Raw genomic sequence first — 23,596 nt, forward strand, 5'->3', positions numbered from 1 at the left:
TGTTTTTGTGCATGATCCTCCCTATTTTGATTCAGAGAGAGTCGAAGAATTGTTCAATGATTTGGTCACTCACCAGAGTCGGATAATTGAGAGGGGAATGGCACATGTGTCCCTAATCCACTATACTGTCCAGTAATGTGTGCATGACTAATATTAGTCCCACTGACAATCCTCGACTAATCGACATGAATGAGATTAGACAAGAATATGAGAATAAAAGTGTGAAGGGAGTCTCATTCGAGCAAGATTTGGACTTGTTGAATGAATTGGTGGGGAGGTTTGTGAAGATGTATGGGGATGTACCGGGGATGAGTGGGAGAGTTGTGGCAATGCTCCTACACGGAATTGGGACTCCTGCATTCCCGTCCTTCATTTGGAAATCTGTTAAACAGTTTTGGAGATGCGGGTTGTGTTTTGACTTTAACTCCCTCGTGAGATCAGCTCACAGTCTTTTACACATCCGGTCTTTTGATATTTGATTTTCTAATAAAATTACAGTTTACTCTCGATTGGAAGCTATAACTACATTTTTTGGACAAAATGCTTTTTTTGGTAAGGAAATTCCATTACTCGCCACGTTAAAATATTAAAAATTTATTAAAAAATTAATTTTGCAAATATTTATACTGCGTGTCTTTTTTGTGAACATGTAGAGTTTCCTGTCAGGTATTTCTAAAGTGGAGCTAGTGGTCTCCCCTTTGGGAGCTACAGAACATTTTAGGGAAGCCGCAAAAAATTGAGATCTTGAATAACAAAAATTTAAATTGTATTATTATTAATAAGCACACTGCAAAATAACGTTAGTAAAGTTATCCCGCTTGTGCCACCCTCTCCTGGATGCGTTTTGTTAATCGCTTCCAAGTCCCTTTGTTCCTCGATAGTTCCCTCAGGTAAAAAATATTTGATTTTTATTTTTGACTAGGACTGGCATTGATGACAGCTTTCAGTCTCGGGTCGGTTTCATTCTCGGCTCGCGATAAATAGATTTTCAATCTGACATCATGGCAATTCAAGCTTTTGCAAAGTAACAAAGAAAATTTTCCATATACACTGATTTAACAAACAAATTTCCTAATCTGCAGACGAGAGCTCAATTTGTTCAATTTTTAATCAAACTATTCTGTTAAACGTGGCTTCATCAAAACTAGTGGCGGTGATTGAGTCCATGACCTCTACTATAGTTTATTGTTTTCGTGACCAGACTAATAATTTTTTTTATCTTTAAAATTTTTGAGCACAAATTTGTCTGATGATAATACAATGAAAATGTGCAAATGTATTCAACTCGCATTTTCGTACCAACTCCAGCATGTCGTCGAGCCATATTAGGGACACCATCGGTGCACAAACATACAAGCTTCTTTAAATCAAATCCATAATAAAAGAGAATTTGTTGTAGTTTTACAGACTTTTAGTAATATCGTGCATTAGTACCAGTTCGAGAAATTTTTTTATAAAATTTAAAAATCGAGTCACAAGCCCAAAAAAGATTGCTAATTGGGCAATTCCAATAACGTTGGCTGTTTCATCGATCGCAGTTGAAAAATATTAAAATTTCAACAATTCAAATTTTAATTGCTGTTTCAAATTTCTTTGACATTTCTTTGATTCAAATTTTAAAGACATTTCTTTGATATGTTCGGCAACTGTGTTTCTAGTCAAAAAAATCTCTAATGAAATTCTCATTATCTGGACAAATAATTTTGACTGTTTTGACCAGACATTGTTTGATGAAATCAGCATCACAATATGATTTCCCATTCACTGCAAGCATTCTGCTGATTTCATAACTTGCAGTAACTGATGCAATACTTCGACTGTGATTTTTTGTGAAATGAGTCTGTGACGAAGTCAAATTATTTCATAACTCATTTAGCTTTGAAAGACGCGGTGAACCTTTTGGTTTATAAATAACTTAGTACCAAGTAATAATATTGCTAAGGGGTATTTCATGTCTCCACAAATATTGTTCAACAGTTTTAAAAATTGTTAGTCCTCTTGTGTCGAGTTCAAGGTGTTCAGAAAATAAAAATTCTTCTTGAATTACATCATTTTGATTAATATAAAATACGTAAATTGATAAAAATGCAAAACTCTCCGTAAATGTTGATTCATCAATTTGATTTGAAAATTTTTTTGTTCTTAAAAATGCACATAATGTTTCTTCGATATCAGATGCCATTTACTAAAAGGAATTAATCAGAATCACAATTAACCATTAAATTTAGCACTTCCTTGACAGCTGCTAATATTAAAGACTCTCCAATTGTATGAGGTTTTCCTGATTTTGCTATCAATTGTGATATTTTGTATGATGCTAATGGACCTTTTCAAGCATCTTTGAATTTTTTGTAAATATTTGGAAAAATGATTTTCTTAATTATTTTAATAATTTAATGTTCTTTTTTTTAATATTTTAACGTGAAAACTATAACTTTTTATTAATAAAGTTTAAAAACTGTGAAAATAAGTAGGGTTGTTCAATAAAGTTCAATTAGAATATGGTTCTTTTGAAATTAACGACAAACCAACTTAATGAAATAAAAAATTTTGATGACACCACTACTATACACGATAAAGAAAAAAGGAGAAGGCTCAGGACGCTTAAAAATCGTTTTTGCTTCAAAGTTCCTGAAAAAACGTATATAAAAGTCGGAAATAAAAAACTGCGTTTTTTTACTCTAGAAGAAAGTGAGCTAAAGTTAAAAATTATTGAGGTATCCATTTTAAAACAATTGAAGATCGAGCATATGAATACTCATTTTGTTAGAGACAGAATGCTCTCGTTATTAAGAGACCAAATATATTCAGTAACAAGGGAAGAAATTTGTAGTGTGATAGCAAAATGTGTCTATTGCCAAGTAATGTTGTTAATCAGTGTTAGTCGAAAAATTTCATGGCAACAAAACCAACACTTTCCTTATAAAAATTCATATTTTAGTCTTTTTTAGCAGTCGAACTTATTTATGCGAAACCAACAACAAAGTTAAAAAAACAAGAAATAAGAAAAGCTATTTTTTAAGAAGCCAATCGATACTGAAGACTGGAGGATCGTCTGAAATATAATTTTATTTTTGTCAAAAATACCGTTTTTGTCATCTTTCTTATTCCCTTTATCATCGTTTTGATCTTCGCCGCATCTCTTTTGATCTTTTTCTTGGTTTCGAAGTCCTTTTGGTTTTCTGTTGCCACACACTTTTGGGATTTTTAAATTTCTCATAAAATGTGTATATGTCCGTTTTTTATCGACGACATCTGATAAAATAATTGTTATACTAATCAAACAATATATTTGCCAGTCATCAGTTATGATAGGGTCTGGTAGTCTTATAAAATTGGCTCTTGGATTATCCCATTGACGCATAGCTTCTCTCTCGATATCTATAAACGATATCGATATCTATCCAAATGTCATCATTCATTGTATTTGAATTGTCCCATTCTCTCCACAGAGATTGTCTTTGTTCGTTTCTTTGTCTTTGAGTCTCATTTTGGCTATTCCAGTTGATGTCTGACCACTCATCGGCTTTACATCGACATGGAATTCTCATGCAAGTACAGTTGTGATTATCTTCAGGCATATTTAATTGTTAACGCGTAAATAATATCGACTGTATTTATAGTCGATTTGGGGCGTTTCGGCTTAATAAAATTAGAAAATCAAAAAAAATTTACGACATTGACGCGTAATTTATTATTAAAATAGTAAAAAATATATTTTATTACTAATATTTTTTCAATATATTATTAGTAAAAAAAAGAATCCCAAAATAGTTTTTATTTACTCCTTTTGCATAACACAAATTCTTGAGTTTAGCCATTTCCCCAATGGCTTGTAAAAACTATTGACTGGGTCTTTAAATAATACTTTCAAATTACCTTAGTAGTTCTTTTATCTTTAGAATACTGAAAACCAGCAAATTTTGCACAAATTTTGCACAAAAACTAACCCTAACCCTAACAACAAAACCAACAAAACCAGAATGACATTACAGACAATGGGAAAGAGTTCAAGAATAAATGCATAAAGATAATGTGCTCCGAATTAAGACGACCTAGAACACACCGGGTTCAGGGGCAAGTGGAGAGGTTTCTTATAGTCAATTTATTTGTAGGTTTAATCAATCAATTAAAAGATGGATTAGCTCTACAAGTGCATACAACGGAATGCTAGGGAAATTCAAGGAATTTTATCAATAAATTGTATACAAATATAACACTACACAACATGAAACTACGAAATGGGCGCCCTTCAAAATTTTTATGGGGGATAAAAGAGATTCGGAGAGAACAGAAGATCAAATAAATGCATTGTTAATGTTCGACGGAACAAATGCAGAACTAAGTGATGAGTCAAATTCGAATTATTTTGAAAATGGCCATAAAAGAACTGAGAAACAAGTGCATGAAAACCTTGTTAAAGCTGGAGAGAAAATGAAAAAACGTCGTAAGTAGAAATATGACGCAAAAGACATTGAATTGGAGATACAGTGCTGCTGAAACACGCCAGGGATGATAACCCTGGTAACCGTAGATACCCATTATATGACGAATTGGATATAAATAAGTACACAGTTTCAGAAAAATTTGAAACTACGTGTACTATTAATAAAGATAATGGAGAAACAGTATCAAACGTGCATTTTAGTAGATTGAAAAAATTTGATTAAAATTTTGAATTTTTTTATACGAATTAATTCTTATTTTTTATTGACTCCCATTAAATAAATAAATTTTTATTTATTTTGAAAATGTAAAGCACAAATGTATAATGTGTGATTTATGCAACAGGCAGAAATATAAAAACTAATAAAAGCTATAAAACCGGTGACATATTTTAAATTAGAAAAATACTTAATATCCCATCAGGTTTCTCAGGACAAATCTACCTTTGACAAAATTCATTTCTGAAAATAGAGATTCGCAGGCATACGTCGATGAAAAAATTGTTATTATCGCGATCGCTAATTTTTTTAAACAACAAAATTTATCAGGAACGGAATTCCATACTGTCAGTATTTTTTCTTGTGAGGTCTTTTCATGTGAAATTGATAATTGATCATTTTCAATTATTTCCAAAGTATTTTTCAAATCAACAAATTTCTGTTTCCAAATAAAACTGTAATGTAGATCTATTAGCTGCATTTCCAGATCTTCAAAATTTATCCATTCTAGAATCTTCAAATTAAGTTTATCGAACTTGTAGTTATTGGTTGGTTTTCATCAAAAAAAAAAAAAAAAAAAAAGTTTATCGAATGTAATTAAATCTGGATATATTATAAATTTGGATGTTTGGGAAAATAATTTTAATTCAACAAATCTCGAAGAAAATTCGTGAATTACTGACTGAATCAACGATGAACATTCTAGAATTTTTTTAGGTAGATCTATTTTTTACGGACAAGTAAATTTGATTTTAGGAATTTTATAGTATTTTTTAAATATTTAAAATTGTTGGAAACTACGTCAGGGTTAAAAACAACTAATTTGGCCTCAAATGGCTTAATTGAATCAATCGTGTGGCATAATAATTTATTACCACCTTGTAAATTCATGTTTAATTCATTCTTCCATAATAGTATTCACGGCGCAATATCTGACAAAAATTGCTAGACGTTATAATCTAGATATGTCAGTACTTTTGTCAACACAAGGGGAAATGAAATCATAAAACATAATATCTTTACTTTGTTGAAGAGAGATATTTTCACTCATCACCAAAATTCTTTCCATTAACGTGTTTCGTGAGAGGGGAATATTTTTATTTTTAAAATAATTTTTGGATTTTCTTTGAATAAGAATGGTGCACATTTTATCCACGCTTCTTTTATATATTCAACATCAGAAAAAGGTTTCCCATGCTTCGCAATAACGTAGCTAGCACTAATTGAATCAGATTGACTGTTAACGAGTTTTCTGAGTGATTCTGATTGTTGAGATTTTTTTTAACTGAGATGCAATTGTTTCTCTTTGTTCATCCTTAGTTTTCCCAGATAATGATTTGTGAATAGTTTGAAAATGGCGTTTTATAGAAGATGTTCGGCAAGCAATTTGGCCGGAGCATAACATACATAAAGCTTTGTCTCGTAAAAATAAAATATTAATATTAACCTCTGTTCAGCAATCCATATTCTTTTATCCATGAAGTTTGAAATCCTCTGCCATTTGAGTTAGCTTGCTTTGATTTTTTACTAACAGTATGCTTAAGAACTGACATTTAATAATCTAACGTGTAGAGCAGTGTTTCCCAAACTTTTTCTTGTTGTCGCCCCCTTTAACAAACTTTTTAGCAATATCGCCCACCATGAAAATGTACATCGAAATAAAAAAAATTAATTTATTTATAACAACAATCAATGAGAACAATGACGTTGTATGAATTTAGAAACAAGTTCTTTTACATTTTGAATAATTTGGCTTTATGTTTGTAAGACGAAGCCGTAGATCTCCTCTCTCAGCAACTTCTAAGCGGTTTCGACTTTTGGTAACGAGTTGAGATACAACGCTAAAGCTTCTCTCTACCAAGTAAGAAGTAGGAAAAGCGAGAAAAATAATTTAGCTTTTTCCCATAACACAGGATATTTTTCAGGAATATCCGCCTGTAGCCAAAAATCTTGATAGGACTTTCGTTTGAATATTGGTTTCAATTCCTAATCATTTTTCAATACAATTAGTTCCAGTTGACAACAAGATTCGACGTCGTCGATATCATTTTAGAGAGTGATTAAATGTTCAACATAATTTTAGAGATCGTCTTCAGAAAGTAGGTTCTTAAGATTGTCGAGACGTAGAAATTCGCTTGAAATTTAGCGATGAGTAAAGCAATATTATCCGGCGACGCCCGATGTCTCCAAAGCGATTGGTACGAATATAAAGCGGCGTCCAAGTTCTTGGTATTTTTTAATTTTGGCCGTCTCAGCCTTTTCCGCAGCCGACCCGGGGGAAGTGGCAGATGACATGATTGCCGATGGAGAGAAAGAATCGATGCACGTAGCATCCCAGACGAGGCACTTGCCTTCCCGAAAAGGAAAGATTGTCATTCCGTCTGGGCGTTTGCCGTCACCACGGTCCAATCCGACAGGCTCAAGTTGTGACGGAAAGCCTGCAGCCTTGAGGGCTCTAAACACGACGTCATTTAGCGAGGCGTGGCGGGGACTTCGACCGGCACTCCTGCGACACGAAAGAGGGTGAAGCTTTTTAGCGTCGACTTTGGCTCCACATCGGTATCGGTGGATGCTGCATATGTCGAGGCCAAGCCGAAGGGAGATCCCAATCCTCAGGCAGTCGTCATCCAAAAAGGTTCCTGTTGATGTAGACGGGTAGAGTTAAAAATAAAATTAATGTTTCCTATATATTCTTTAAAATAATGAAATTTTTATCCCCAAAACAATTTTTGTTCAATTTTATTATTTATATTAGTTATTAAAAAGCATTCTTTATACGATCAGGAATAAAAGAGTTAATTAAGATATATCATAATTTTTTTCGAGTTCTCACACACTGATGATGAATTCACAGCTTTCTGCACCACCTCAAGCCACAATTATTGCAGAACTAAAGCCGAGGGTACCTCGTTATGTCTCTCTGTGAAATCATGGTTATGCCTCTATTGTAATCACTTCGGGGTAAATAGTCAACGGTCTTACTTTTACAGTGGTTACACTGTTCGTTGACAATGAAAAATTCATATTCTACAAATATGAGGATAACCAAAAAATCAATGTAAATTAACACAAAAGACAGAATGTGCTCATGTCAACAACTTCATTATACTAGTTTAATCAATAAATTATAATTATTCATAAAAGATACTTCCACACTGATAATTTTCTATGACTGTAGGGGTTAAGAAGATTCAAAATACAACTGTAGTCTAACTTCAAGAGACTGCTTGTGAGGTTACAGAATTCCATGTCCTTCTTCGCCAGATGGGCCTTTAGGCCAGATGGGCTTAGAGGGCATCCGAGAAAGGTTGCTTCTGATGGCTGGGTTATTTGTGCACCGGTGATGAAGTCTTGGATGATCATATTCACGTTAACTTCTAGGCCAAGGTTGCGCAAAGCAGGAATTAGGCGGGATAGGTCTTCGGTGATAAATTCCACAGAGCCGCCAATGGTCGCGTCGTCCAGGTACCATAAATTGAATGGAGAGAGGATTGATCGTACTGCCTCGTCGATTGCTAAGGCGAATAGTAATGGTCCAAGAGGGTCGCCTTGTTGGACTCCAGTTCGGGAACGGATGACTTCGTCCCCATAGATAAGTGAGGTTTCTTCCACGTACGAAAGAAAAACAAGCTGGGAAATCTCAGGAGCCCTCTCGGCGCATACCTCCATTATTCGGTCCCTACTGACGATGTTGAACGCGTTCCGCAGATCAAGTTTAACGGCCACATGAGGATGGAGTAAGGCATCCTTTGAGAGAAAGAGAGTTCGGGCCGCGTGTACGGAAGCTTCACAGCCGTTTGGGATCCCGACTCCCATTTGTTCGAAACTTAGGCGGGAACAAACGATCCTCGAGGCCAATTTAGCAGTCAGACGGCGGAAGTAATTTCCAACAGCTATGGGACGGATTCCGCCGTCCTTCTTCCGAATGCAAATTTTATTAATTGTTATCCACGTGATTCATTTGTAAACAAAATTATTAATGTGAACTCTCCAATTCTATAAGCTACTTTTTTAATTTTAAATATCATTAGCTTTTGACTAAATAAAAATTATTTTGAATATCTTTTATAAGTTTCCATATAAAATTTTCTTCAAATTCCTATTGGGTAGCTGACTTATTTTTAAAAAAAGATATTGTTTTTTGTGTATTTATATAATATTTTAAAAATAAAAATCTAACATGTTGATAATTCTTGATAATGGGTTCTGGTCCTTTCGAGGTACTTCTCCACAAGTGAAGAGTACTTCCGTATCTTTTTGTATTCAGCAGTTGTGGCGATTGATTCAGGGGTGGATGCGGACATCAGTAGGTTCTTGGGCGAGAATTAGTCTACACACGTAGCGTCCCAGATAAGTGGCTTTCTTCTGTTGAAGGGAAACATCATTAATTAGTCAGTATTGTTTAAATAAATAGTCGTTAATTTTTTTGACAATAACACATTTCATGATACCTGAAAAGAAATTAATATTTTATTAATCCACAGAATTCTAACATAAAATGTCAATCAATAAATTGACTTTCTTGTTTACAAAGATAACGATTTACTGAAATAAAATATAAGATTTCAAAACACTAATCTCTTGGGTAATCTTTGATTAATAAAATGTTAAATTTATTTATAGAATAGAATGTTGTTTATTCAATTAATAATTATTGATTACAAATAAGGCTTAAACCCAAAATAGAGGTGATCATTTTTGTACAAATTGTAAAAAGCATATTTCATTTCTGTCGTCAAATTCAAAAAATATTTGGAAACATAATCAACAGAGTTCGTTTTATGCGTAACGTCTTTGATCCAAAACATTCCTTTTTCTGTTAATCCGTAAATCTTAAAAAGATGTTGAATAAATTCATCAAGTTGTTCTAGATATATTATTTTGTAATTGATGTATCCGGGCAAACACAAATCGCTCATTAATGCCCAATGTTCATTAAATTGTGAAGCCTTTTGGGAGTTATTTATTAAATAACTGACAAATTGTTCAAATGTTACAAACTCTTCAGGATAGCCAGTTAAGGCTTGTCGAACTTGTTGAACATAGTGTGGCGATTTTCCGGCATTTTTTGTTTCGTAAATAAATTTGTTTAAATATGCAGAGACTATGCGTTCGGCTGGATGTCTTACTATCAAGATTTTTTGAACGCCTTCCATATTGTTGATTGAATTCAAATTAATAAAATTTTTCTCATACGTTTTTATATAATTGACTTCGTGAATTTCATTTTGAGAAAATCGAGTACAGTTTTTGATTTTGTTTTTAATACAGTAAGTCATCAGTAACCATTTTAGCATTGTCGTTGATCCAACTTTAGGGATTTTGCAATAAAATAATTTTTGTTCTTCTATTAAATAAAACCGATTCCATTGATGATTAGAGAAGTCGTTTTTAGTGTATATGGATGTCATTTTATTTATTTGGAATTCATAGATAACATTTGAAAAGAAAAATGTAACAAGGAGTAAAGTAAATGTCAGGATAACTGAAGTGATTCTTTTAATCATCAAATTATTTTATTTAATAAAAAATGTTTACCTTTTGTTCAATTAATTAATTTTAAAAAAAACAATTTTGCTTTTAGCACCAATATTTTTCAAATTTAAGTTTTTAAATCATTTAGAAGTTTCTTAGCTATTACCAAAAGAGAACTTATGGATTAATTATAAATTCTTTTGTCACGGTTTAAGTGACATTTGTCATGGTCCAGATGTGTGCCAATCCCGCAGGTGTGTCTCGATCGGGACCATTTTTCAGCAAAATATTAGATGAGTTATTTTAACATAAATTCAGCACATCGAACGATGCCGCTATACGAAAAGGTAGATACGAGAATATATTAAGTTGTTGACAAGAATGGGAACAGCTATGAAGTTAAAAATAAAAAATGAATTAAAAAAATATATTTTTCACAGTTAAAAAAATCACATGCAGTGTTTAGAGTTAATATTCTAGGTCAAAAAATTATGGTTAGAGTTAAAAATAAAATTAATGTTTCCTATATATTCTTTAAAATAATGAAATTTTTATCCCCAAAACAAATTTTTGTTCAATTTTATTATTTATATTAGTTATTAAAAAGCATTCTTTATACGATCAGGAATAAAAGAGTTAATTTAAGATATATCATAATTTTTTTCGAGTTCTCACACACTGATGATGAATTCACAGCTTTCTGCACCACCTCAAGCCACACTTATTGCAGAACTAAAGCCGAGGGTACCTCGTTATGTCTCTCTGTGAAATCATGGTTATGCCTCTATTTGTAATCACTTCGTGGGTAAATAGTCAACGGTCTTACTTTTACAGTGGTTACACTGTTTCGTTGACAATGAAAAATTCATATTCTACAAATATGAGGATAACCAAAAAATCAATGTAAATTAACACAAAAGACAGAATGTGCTCCATGTCAACAACTTTCATTATACTAGTTTAATCAATAAATTATAATTATTCATAAAAGATACTTCCACACTGATAATTTTCTATGACTGTAGGGGTTAAGAAGATTCAAAATACAACAATAATTATCTTAACTATGGATTTTATTTTGTGATTAAAAACGATTTGAAACATTCACGTGTTATTATTTGTTACGTGATTGTATCCATGAAGCCTTCATTACTTTCTTGGCCTCAAGTTTTTAATCATTCCGAAAGCATCTAAAACTCAAATTATTTTTAACAACAAAAAGGATAATATTCGAAAAATAAGACGATTTATTTAATTTTAGTACTGCAGTCAAACCCCTCTAAACCAAGTCCTATCGGATAAGAATTGTATCGTAACAATTCGTTAAATTTATTTATAAAGAAAAATTGAAACAGTAAAATTAATAGAAATCTGCCAATAAGAATTGTATCGTATTTACCTTCGATTCAGCAATCCCTAGAAATTGTTATTATAGTTGTAAGAGGAAAAATAAAAGTCTCGTAATATAATCTCGGACGTGGAATAACGAGTCTCTCACCGAATCGTGCAAATGATTTCCCAGACATTCAGTCCATTTGTTTGCGTGCTCTTTGAGAGAGCCAACCAAAGGCTGCATGTTTATTCGGAGACACTCAATGTCTTGGATGTCGTTAGCTTTCTCTATTTCTTTGATGATTTTAGTGTAGAGCTGAAATTGGTCGTCGAAAGCGGCGATGGACGGGCCTTTGCTGAACCATTTTTCAATGATTGTTGCCTAGATGGGCTGAAAGGCTTTACTTTGTCCACTTTCCAGATCGGCCGATATTTTTTCCATTTAGACAAATAATTGTGACTGTTTGTGATAAGTCGCTTGACGATGTTGATCGAATTTAATATCAAGAACACTGTCAGAGCCGAGTGCAATGAGGTGTGAGACCACAACGACAGGTTGGACTAACCCAGAGTGGGTAATGTAGCTCAGGAGATTAACAGAGCAATTCCTTATGATAATGTCCTGAGTCATAATTTATGAACATCGGTGGATGCCGCATATGTCGAGACCATCCTCAGGCAGTCGTCATCCAAAAAGGTTCCTGTTGATGTAGATGGTAGGCGCCGAGCCAGCGCCGCTGTGAGAATGTGCGGCCAAGAGTAGGCACGCTAGCCGGTGTTGGTTTAGCTCTGGTTTCATCTTCGAAAACGAGTCGGCGGCCCAGATTTCATCCCATTTCCATTGCACGGGAATTTATTTCTTGTTATAGCATTCTATATAAGTTGGATAAAATTTAAGTTTGCTAAATCTCTTAGGGGAACCGCCTCCCCCAAAATTACATAAAATATACACAAATTTGAGAATTAGTTACTCAAAAATAAAAACATAATCAAAATTTCTAGTAAGATTTAGAGTTAAATCTTAATAATAAAATGGTATGGTGTGTGTCTGTCTGTCTGTGTGTCTGTCTGTCTGTCTGTCTGTCTGTGTGTGCACACCAACTTCAAATTGGCAATACGATGTCCTCGACTTACATGATGAGGTCCTTAAAACCTTCCCCCCAAAAAAATAAAAAAAAAATTTTCTGCATTTTGGTTAAAATGAACAACTACAATGTCCTCGACTTACATGATGAAGTCCTTAAAACCCTCCCCCCCAAAAAAAATTAAAAAAAAATTTTCTGCATTTTGGTTAAAATGAACAACTACAATGTCCTCGACTTACATGATGAAGTCCTTAAAACCTTCCCCCCCAAAAAAATTAAAAAAAAATTTTCTGCATTTTGGTTAAAATGAACAACTACAATGTCCTCGACTTACATGATGGTCCTAAAACCTTCCCCCCCAAAAAAAATTAAAAAAAAATTTTCTTGCATTTTGGTTAAATGAACAACTACATGTCCTCGACTTACATGATGAAGTCCTTAAAACCTTCCCCCCCAAAAAAATTAAAAAAAAATTTTCTGCATTTTGGTTAAAATGAACAACTACAATGTCCTCGACTTACATGACGAAGTCCTTAAAACCTTCCCCCCAAAAAAAATTAAAAAAAAATTTTCTGCATTTTGGTAAAATGAACAAAACTACAATGTCCTCGACTTACATGATGAAGTCCTTAAAACCTTCCCTCCCAAAAAAAATTAAAAAAAAATTTTCTGCATTTTGGTTAAAATGAACAACTACAATGTCCTCGACTTACATGATGAAGTCCTTAAAACCTTCCCCCCAAAAAATCAAAAAATTATTTTCTGCATTTTGATTAAAATGAACAACGCGAATGTCCTCGACATTCATGATGAGGTCCATTAAAACCTTCAAGGCAAAAATCTCACGTATAAGAATATCCTTGATGAAAACGACAGCGAGAATATTAACAATGATGAACTCCCAATTATTCGCGATAAAGAAATTCAATTCATCCTATGTTTTTCTCTTTAAAATTAAATGCATATATCATTATCGACCATGAATCAAAATTAAAGCTATTATCATATTTGACTTTGACAGAATGTGCAATCACAGATTGCACGACTTTGAATAGAGTGTGCAATTAACAGATTTTGAAAAACCACTTTGATAGTTGAAACCACATTAGCACAATCATTAACACAATTTACCACCAATTGACGCACGACCTTGAATAGAGTGTGCAATTAACAGATTTTGAAAAACACTTTGATAGTTGAAACCACATTAGCACAACCATTAACACAATTTACCACCAATTGACAGCGCAATCAGAAGAATTTGCGTAAAAATATTAACTACTAGCTCGGCAGCTCGCTTCGCTCACCGCGACCTAGCTCCTGCGGAGGCCTGTTTCATCAAACAACTATAAGTTTATGTAGATGTATAAAACTACCTGGTTTAATGTAACCCTATACTATCGCCTGTTGATAAACGATGTTTGTCGTCCGTCCTTCCTTGGCATATATGACAAATAAAAATAAATAATTTAAAAACAAAAAAATAAAAAAACTTTAAAAATTTGTAAAATAGTATAAACAAAAAAAATCTCTGCCGCCACGGCAACAACCTGTCTAATTTTTTTAACAGCCAAGTAAGATAATGCTTAAGAGCCTTTATAGTCCGGAGATTTAGCTTAGTGACCTTGATTAGACAAACCACTGGCGGAAATGGGGCAGGCGGAGTAGCAGCAGCCAAAAAAGCGACACACAGAAAAGATTTAATTAATTACCTTAAGCTGACCGTTTTTTCTTTAGCTTCGTTTTTCCTCCTTCGGTTATCTATTTAAAAAATTATTTTTGAATAATAAAAAATATTAGGAAAAAAGAGGCATACAGAAAATAAATTCTATCTTTACGAAAAACTTCTTTTCTTAAGGTCGTCTTCCCTCCTTCGTTATCTATTGAAAAAATTATTTTTGAATAATATAAAAAAGTTTAGGAAAAGATGCATACCGAAAATAAATTCTATCTTTACGAAAAACTTAACTAAATAGTTAATATTTTACGCAAATTCTTCTGATTGCGCTGTCAATTGGTGGTAAATTGTGTTAATGATTGTGCTAATGTGGTTTCAACTATCAAAGTGTTTTTCAAAATCTGTTAATTGCACACTCTATTCAAGGTCGTGCGTCAATTGTGGTAAATTGTGTTAATGATTGTGCTAATGTGGTTTCAACTATCAAAGTGGTTTTTCAAAATCTGTTAATTGCACACTCTATTCAAAGTCGTGCAATCTGTGATTGCACATTCTGTCAAAGTCAAATATGATAATAGCTTTAAATTTGATTCATGGTCGATAATGATATATGCATTTAATTTTAAAGAGAAAATCATAGGATGAATTGAATTTCTTTATTACGAATAATTGGGAGTTCATCATTGTTAATATTCTCGCTGTCGTTTTCATCAAGGATATTCTTAATACGTGAGATTTTTGCCTCGAAGGTTTTAATGGACCTCATCATGTTAGTCGAGGACATCGTAGTTGTTCATTTTAACCAAAATGCAGAGAAATTTTGTTTTTAAATTTTTTTTGGGGGGAAGGTTTTAAGGACTTCATCATGTAAGTCGATGACATTGTAGTTGTTCATTTTAACCAAAATGCAGAAAATTTTTTTTTAATTTTTTTGGGGGGAAGGTTTTAAGGACCTCATCATGTAAGTCGAGGACATCGTAGTTGTTCATTTTAACCAAAATGCAGAAAATTTTTTTTAATTTTTTTTTGGGGGGAAGGTTTTAAGGACTTCATCATGTAAGTCGAGGACATCGTAGTTGTTCATTTTAACCAAAATGCAGAAAATTTTTTTTTAATTTTTTTTTTGGGGGGAAGGTTTTAAGGACTTCATCATGTAAGTCGAGGACATTGTAGTTGTTCATTTTAACCAAAATGCAGAAAATTTTTTTTTAATTTTTTTTGGGGGGAAGGTTTTAAGGACTTCATCATGAATGTCGAGGACATTCGCGTTGTTCATTTTAATCAAAATGCAGAAAATAATTTTTTGATTTTTTGGCGGGAGGTTTTAAGGACCTCATCATGTAAGTCGAGGACATCGTAGTTGTTCATTTTAACCAAAATGCAGAAAAATTTTTTTTTAATTTTTTTGGGGGGGAAGGTTTTAAGGACCTCATCATGTAAGTCGAGGACATCGTAGTTGTTCATTTTAACCAAAATGCAGAAAATTTTTTTTAATTTTTTTGGGGGGAAGGTTTTAAGGACCTCATCATGTAAGTCGAGGACATCGTAGTTATTCATTTTAACCAAAATGCAGAAAATTTTTTTTTAATTTTTTTGGGGGGGAAGGTTTTAAGGACCTCATCATGTAAGTCGAGGACATCGTAGTTATTCATTTTAACCAAAATGCAGAAAATTTTTTTTTAATTTTTTTGGGGGGGAAGGTTTTAGGACCTCATCATGTAAGTCGAGGACATCGTAGTTATTCATTTTAACAAAATGCAGAAAATTTTTTTTTAATTTTTTGGGGGGAAGGTTTTAAGGACCTCATCATGTAAGTCGAGGACATCGTAGTTATTCATTTTAACCAAAATGCAGAAAATTTTTTTTTAATTTTTTTGGGGGGGAAGGTTTTAAGGACCTCATCATGTAAGTCGAGGACATCGTAGTTGTTCATTTTAACCAAAATGCAGAAAATTTTTTTTTAATTTTTTGGGGGGGGGGAAGGTTTTAAGGACCTCATCATGTAAGTCGAGGACATCGTAGTTGTTCATTTTGACCAAAACGCAGAAAAATTTTTTTAATTTTTTTGGGGGGAAGGTTTTAAGGACCTCATCATGTAAGTCGAGGACATCGTATTGCCAATTGAAGTTGGTGTGCACACACAGACAGACAGACAGACAGACACACAGACAGACACACAGACAGACAGACAGACAGACACACACCATACCATTTTATTATTAAGATTTACTTGAGTTTTTCGTAAGATAGAATTTATTTTCGGTATGCCTCTTTTCCTAAACTTTTTATTATTCAAAATAATTTTTTAAATAGATAACCGAAGGAGGAAAACGAAGCTGAAGAAAAACGGTCAGCTTAATAAGGTAATTAATTAAATCTTTTTTGTGTGTCGCTTCTTGCCTGCCGCATCTCCCCCTGCCCCATTTCCGCCAGTAAAAAACAAAAAAAAAAAAAAAAAAGAAAAAAAAGGAAATTACAAAGGAAAAATGAAAAAATTAAATATAAAAAAAATAGACCACAAAAAATGAAAAAAAAAGTTTGCAATGACAATAAACAAGGCCAGGGACAGTCATTAAAGGTAGTTGGGTTATTTTAGAGAGTGAGTGCTTTCACATGGACAGCTGTATGTGGGATGCTCGAGGGTAGGCAGAAGAGAAAAATTATTCATATATGCCAGGGAAGGACGGACGACAAACATCGTTTATCAACAGGCGATAGTATAGGGTTACATTAAACCAGGTAGTTTTATACATCTACATAAACTTATAGTTGTTTGATGAAACAGGCCCTCCGCAGGAGCTAGGTCGCGGTGAGCGAAGCGAGCTGCCGAGCTAGTATCTAATAAAAGCTAAAATACAAATGGCCATATATTAAATTGTAGACAGCATTACTAACCAGCTAAGAGTTGGCAACGATAGCTGTCAATAATATAGCATATTTTCGACCATCATTAAATAAAATGAAGGAGATCTATATGCATAAAAGTTAAACATAACAAGCAAACTAAACATAAACAAACTTTTTAAAACATTTAAATAATTAAAAAACATATTTTAATAAAATAAACTAAAAAATATTTTGTCACAATAAATCTAAACTGTTTGGAAACATTGCTCAGTACAACCCAGCTAACATCAAACAACGAAGACTAACCTCCGGCCAACTAATAAACAATATCGTGAAAAGAAAAAATATCAAGATAATATCAAGCAACACATATCACAACTAAATATGGAAGGAAAGCCAGACGTTCTTCTGGAAAAGTTGGTTGCGACCGTTTAACAGGCCGCCATATTTCTTGCAATGCCACCATGGAAGAATTTTTCTGCCATAATGAATATCGAACCTATAGAGGACGTCAAAGAAGATGTCTTCTTAAGACACTTGCAGAGGATTATGCTGTCATCGAGGGTCGATTGAAGGATGCTGACGATTTGGACAAAATCAGAAGACGAGAAGGACAACAAAACGGATAGAAAATACTAACAACAAGCATAGTTAAAAAAATGGCACAAGCAAAACCATAAACACTGTTTATTATTAACGCGAACATGCATAACTAACTAAATAACTAAATCAATGCCGAAAAGATGTCAAAAGGCCTTTTTTTGTAGTTTCGTGGATGAATTTATTGTAGTCTTTTGCTATTTGTTGATGCATGTTTTGTAGCGTCCAAAATTTTTATTCGATGCACTAGTGGATGAGATCCATCGTTTTCAAAATTGATTAATTCTATTGAAACTAAACACAAAAATATTTATCCCTGTATCCACGGTGCTCATGGTCGCCCGGAACATGGTCAATTTCGTATTCTTCAAAGTTGTTTTACCCGATAATAAATTAACGAATACAATACTTTAATAAATTTTAACTTGCCAAAAATATGGAAACAACAATTATCATACTTAAGACACGTACTTCGTGTAAATGGCTATCTGCGGTTACTAGAAAAAGAAAATAAGGAAGAACAAAATTAAGTTGGACATCACACTTGGTCAAATTTAAGCACATATTATTTTGTTATTATTTATCCACTTTCGCAATGTCATGGATCATGACAAAGCTTGTGCAGCACAAGAAACAATAAGAGTTGTTACTTTGGTCCATTTCCCTCTATCTTGGGCGACATCCCGTAATGCGTCAAGATTGTCCCCATTCTTAAAATTTTTCCCCACCCTCCGGAGGTCTCTGTCTAGTGTCACCAGACGAGTATTTCTTGGGCGTCGGCGGAAACAACGGCCGTCAGTTACAAAACAGTCTTCCATAGGGGTGTTTCCCGGTATCTCCAGATCCATCCTTGGGATGTGTCCGATAGGTTTTCATTTGCATGCAGTAATTTTGGTTTGCTTGACGTTCTGGCATGAACTGTTTTACTGCTGTGCCTCTAATGCCAACTGGAGGCTAAAGTGCGGCGAAAGGTCTCTATCGAAGGAATCTAGATTCAAATTATCCGTGTCAGAAAGCCTTCATGTTCCGGCATAGTTTGTAGCATCCAAAATTTTTTTGACAAATTCAGTAAATTCTGTCTTCTCCACATTTACATTGAGGAACCACTCAGCAAGTTTATTTGGTGATTCCAAATACTTCCTAATTTTTCGAGATTATCTCGATTTAAGACATCTAAAATTACTGATTAGGATAATCTTTTCAACATTGACCTAAGTCCTGAAATCGACTAAGACTGCACAGCCGTGTGAGATATAGTTGTTTCCTCTGTCTGTATTCCAACTTTAGCTGTTTTCGTAACTCTTGGGACGTTCCATCATGCCCATGGCTTCAAGGCTGAATTTTTTTATGTCTGCTTGATATTTTTTGGCATTTTTCAAAGCTTCATTTAACAGTTTCTGCATCAATATTTCCCCATTTTCAGTTTCGAAGCTTCTTTAGAAAAACTCTGGCATCGATAGCACTGAACTTCCGGTTTTCTGTACCACTCGGCCTTTACATCCGAAAATCCGATCTTTACCCCCAATCGTACATGCAACTGATCTTCTCCATGATCATAAGTTACCATTATAAAGATAAACAGTCTCACTCACTTTCTCTCACAGCGTTTGAGAATGATTTTTTCAACGAGAAGACGTTCACCTATACGAGAAATTGAACTAAAATTTCTCTCCAAAATAATGACCGGGAAAGTATAATTTTTTTTCACTGGTAGAATCGGGTTTTGCCTCCTTCTGAGTCTAATTTTGGGCAATCCTCGTGCATTTTGGTGCGGAAAAGTTAACGGTTCTAAGAGACTTCTCTCTTTTGCATTAACGATTGACGATTCAGACTGGGTCGGGGTAGATTTTCTAAGTACTCCGCGTTAAATAAAATTGTCAGAAAAATATTTTATATTTTAAATAAAAATTGATTCGTGTATTCTTTAGACATTAAATCAGAATGAAAAAAACAATTTAGTCAGCACAATTACTAAAGATTTTGAAATAAACAAATGTACTACAAATCGAAATCCGATAAGAAGTCTTTTGAACATTAAAAAATTTTTTCACATGGTGACAATTTTGATGTAAATATGCTTAAAAGTTTAATCAAAATGCTAAAAAAATAAGGAAAAATGATTTTGAAAAAACTCTAAATGATTACTTGACTTAAAATCTCGGTTTTTGTGTCAGATATTTGTTTAAATGTTCATAGTCACTTCAATGAATTGTTAAAAATTGTATAAAATTTTTACTATAAGATACGATATTGATTATTTCCCTTACTGGCCAATTTTCCTTTGGTGCGAAAAATGACGAGTAATAGAAAAAAACTATACTCGCATTTTTATACGCCTTTCCACTAATTAAACACAAAAAAAGATTATTCAAGAAAACTTAGATTTCTGTACAAGTCAATTAAGATGGATTTTCCAGTTTAAAAATGTTGACAACTCCATCGTCCCCAGCAGTGGCAAAATAGCCTGGATAGATATAATTCCAGGCAACAGTGTTAATCTCACAGTCATGAGCTGCAGTCAAATAGGCCACTCTCTTCCAATCAGCATCCCCCAATACTCGATATACCGACACAGCTCGATCAGCCCCACACCACACAATCAGGTCTTGTACAGGACACCTACACACTCAGAACACGACAACGACATCCCAATCTAAGCAATATATCGGCAGTTCAGAAGGTCCCTCCAATGTGGCACTACAACAATATGTCGGACACCCCTGGTAGTCTCCACGTTCAATCCACAACAAAACCCTCCCATCAGCACCCCCAGAAACCAATTTCCCCCCATCCGAACAAAAAGCAATCCCCCAAACTGTCGACTCATGACCGCCTACACGTCCACAAACCACCCAACTCAAAATCTGATAGGACTCCCAGTCAGAATCCACTCTCGCATGCAGTCTAATGTCGTTATCATAACTGCAGGAAGCCAGGACCTGCAGATTGAGTCCCTACAAGTGACCTGAAGGGAAGGATGCCATTTCAGGGACTTGACATCCCCTGAATGGGCAGAAATGACTGCCACACACTCAAACTCGACATCTTGGTCCACTACAAGTGAAGGTGAGGACTCACTCCTCCAAATCCAAATAGTCTTATCTCTCCCACAGATCGCTATGTACTCGCCAGATGTGTCCCAACATGAATCCTTGACTTCACTCTCGTGTCCTTCCAGACTATTTGTCTCAATAAAGTCCCCCAATGACTTTTTCCAGATCAATGTAGAACCATCGAATCCACATGTAGACATGATGTCATTAAATTTGGGATGCCATGTCACTCTTCTGATGCTTCGGCTGTGGCCACCAGTGAGGATATGGGCAATTTCGAAGGTCCGATTGTCCTTGCTGGTCTTCCATATTCTTATTTCTCTGTGAGATCCACAGGAGGCCAGAAGTCTTCCGTCTGAGTTCCATGCGACTGACCAGACCACTCCTGCTTGTTTTTGTTGACTGACAAGAACTATACTCGTTTCTTTGGCCTATAATATATTTATAACATGCACAACTAAACCATCTATTAATAAAATTTATACTACCCCGGAATAAATATTAATTAAATTAAATAGTCAATTTAAATAATTAATCAATAAATATTAATTTATTAGTAATAATAACAAAATTAGTAATTTCGATGTTGTTTAATAAAATTGAAAAGTCCTAGTGTGGACGAATTGTATCCCGACGTGAGGGACTCGTCACTAACCATTCTCTTCAGCAAGTCATTAGCCAGTACTTTGCCCAACTCAACTCCGAATTGGTCGAACGAATTAATTCCGAAAATAATCCCCTCTACAAATATCTTATGTTCGTACAATGCTACAACTACACTCAAATACTCAACCAATCAGACATCCCAACACATACGGAGAATATCGAGAGAAAATGATGGACGTACTCGGCCTATTCCCTGTAAAGACCTGCAATAAATTCCTCTAATAAACCCACCTTATGAGGGGCCAGTCTATCAATCTCCTCCTCAGTCAATTTAGAATTATTTTTTAATTCCATTTTAACTTGTCCGAGACATTTTCCAGTCATGAGGGCGTCAGTTTGAGCCAGAAGATTAGACAGGAGAATCTGGTGAGTGTGAGGGAGTACATTATGGTGGTCGGGGTCATCATGTACTTCATTGCACTGAGCAAATCCAATAAAATCTCCAGGAACGACGTGTGTCCCTTGATGTAAGAGTTGGTAGAAAGAATGTTGGCCATTCGTCCCAGGCTCCCCCCAAACAATAGACCCAGTGGGGTAGTCGACTGTCTTTCCTGATTGACAGACTGATTTGCCATTGGATTCCATATCTGCCTGCTGTAAATAGGCAGGAAGACGATGAAGGTACTACAAATAAATAAAAGTGAGACCTGATTGTAGGGCAATATGGCGTGGGTGGGCAGGCGGAGGATGGAAGAGTTGAGAACACCAATAAGACCCATCAGAATGGGGATCTACAATACTAACCACGTTTTTACATTGTCATGTGCTGGTCGTGTCCGGAAATGCTCATCCATTGCGTTTGCACCTGCGAGAAATTCCCTAAACATGTCCATGCCTACGTGGAGACAAATAGAGAGGCCAATAGCAGACCAAACGGAATACCTTCCCCCAACCCACTACACATAGTGGAGGCACAAACCTCCCAAAACTCAAACATATTGGCAGGGTCGATCCCAAATTGCTGGACTTGGTGGTGATTGGTGGACAATGCGACAAAATGATTGCGAATTGCAGTTTGCTGATATTAGTGAATAAATATACACATCCGTTGTAGTGTTCTAACAGCCATTTCCTTGCAGTGAAAGCATTTGTAAGTGTTTCCTGGGTAGTGAACGTCTGTGGTTATATTTTTCACTCACTTTGGATGCCACAATGAACAGAGTCCTCTCTGGGTCGAGTTTGGAAAGTGTGCTCATTATGTGGATTCCGTCAATATTGGACACAAAGTGCACATTCGGACCCATTTGGTACCCTTTTAGAGCTTCAGTCACCATGTAAGGTCCCTGTGACTCACAAAACAGGTCACCTACCAAGTCGGACCCCCCGATTCCAATGTTCACCACATCCGTCACGGATTTCCCACTAAATCCCTTCCATCTTCCCGAAATGACGTCGGCAGAGAATTCTTCCATGTGTTTTAGTACTTGGGAGACAGCAGGATATACCTACATTGCCCAACAAGGCACACCTCGGTCTCATTCACCACCAGGTTTTCTCCGTTATTCATATGCCGAAGGGCAACGTGGAGAACAGCACGATTTTCCGTGAAATTGACTATTTTTCCGTTGAACATATCCTCACGTGCTTTCCTTACTCCTCGACTCTCGGCCTGAAATGTGAGTTGATGAGGGTAACCAGTCTGAGCAGTAGATTGAAGGACTCGTCATCGAATATATTTTTGGAGAAATCAAACAAAATATGTTCATTTCCCAATTTTTCAGTTCGACTATTCATAAGTGTCCTTCACAACCTGTAGAGATTAAATCTGTCCGGGTTTTCCTTAAACAGGTCGTTAAGTATTAAATTGTTGGTCGAGTAATGCGAAAGTAGTTTAATGAATATTTCATCGTCCGTCAGCAAACTCATTATGAATTGTTTTTAATTTATTATTTATTTTTGACTAATTTAAGTTAGTTAACTTATAATTAATTAATTTATTATTTTAGGAGACTAATATCGCTACCACTTTTTTATTTTCTTTTAGTTTCGACTTTTTCCCTTTACTTTTGGTCGATTATAGGACTACTGGAGATCCCAGGGTGACTATCAATGGACTGTAATAGCAAAGGGAATTTGGAATATGGCTGGGCCGAAAAGGATTTGCTATCAAAAACACAAAAAATTGAAACTCAGCACAAAGAATATAAAATGCTCAACAAAAGTCTATTATAAGAGAATAGAAACCTGATTGTCCAT

General features: G+C 34.7%; 1 protein-coding gene and 1 pseudogene across 1 annotated transcript; both read right to left on the bottom strand.

Moving 5' to 3' along the window:
- Positions 1-9,322: 9,322 nt before the first annotated feature.
- LOC115229813 lies at positions 9,323-9,961 on the bottom strand. The gene has a single exon (XM_029800101.1). It carries the CDS (start codon positions 9,959-9,961, stop codon positions 9,323-9,325), a length of 639 nt encoding a protein of 212 aa, XP_029655961.1.
- Positions 9,962-10,933: 972 nt separating this feature from the next.
- On the bottom strand, positions 10,934-22,674 carry LOC115229814 (annotated as a pseudogene).
- Positions 22,675-23,596: the final 922 nt, after the last annotated feature.

This window comes from Octopus sinensis, unplaced genomic scaffold (assembly GCF_006345805.1).
Source record: "Octopus sinensis unplaced genomic scaffold, ASM634580v1 Contig13674, whole genome shotgun sequence".
NCBI lineage: Eukaryota > Metazoa > Mollusca > Cephalopoda > Octopoda > Octopodidae > Octopus > Octopus sinensis.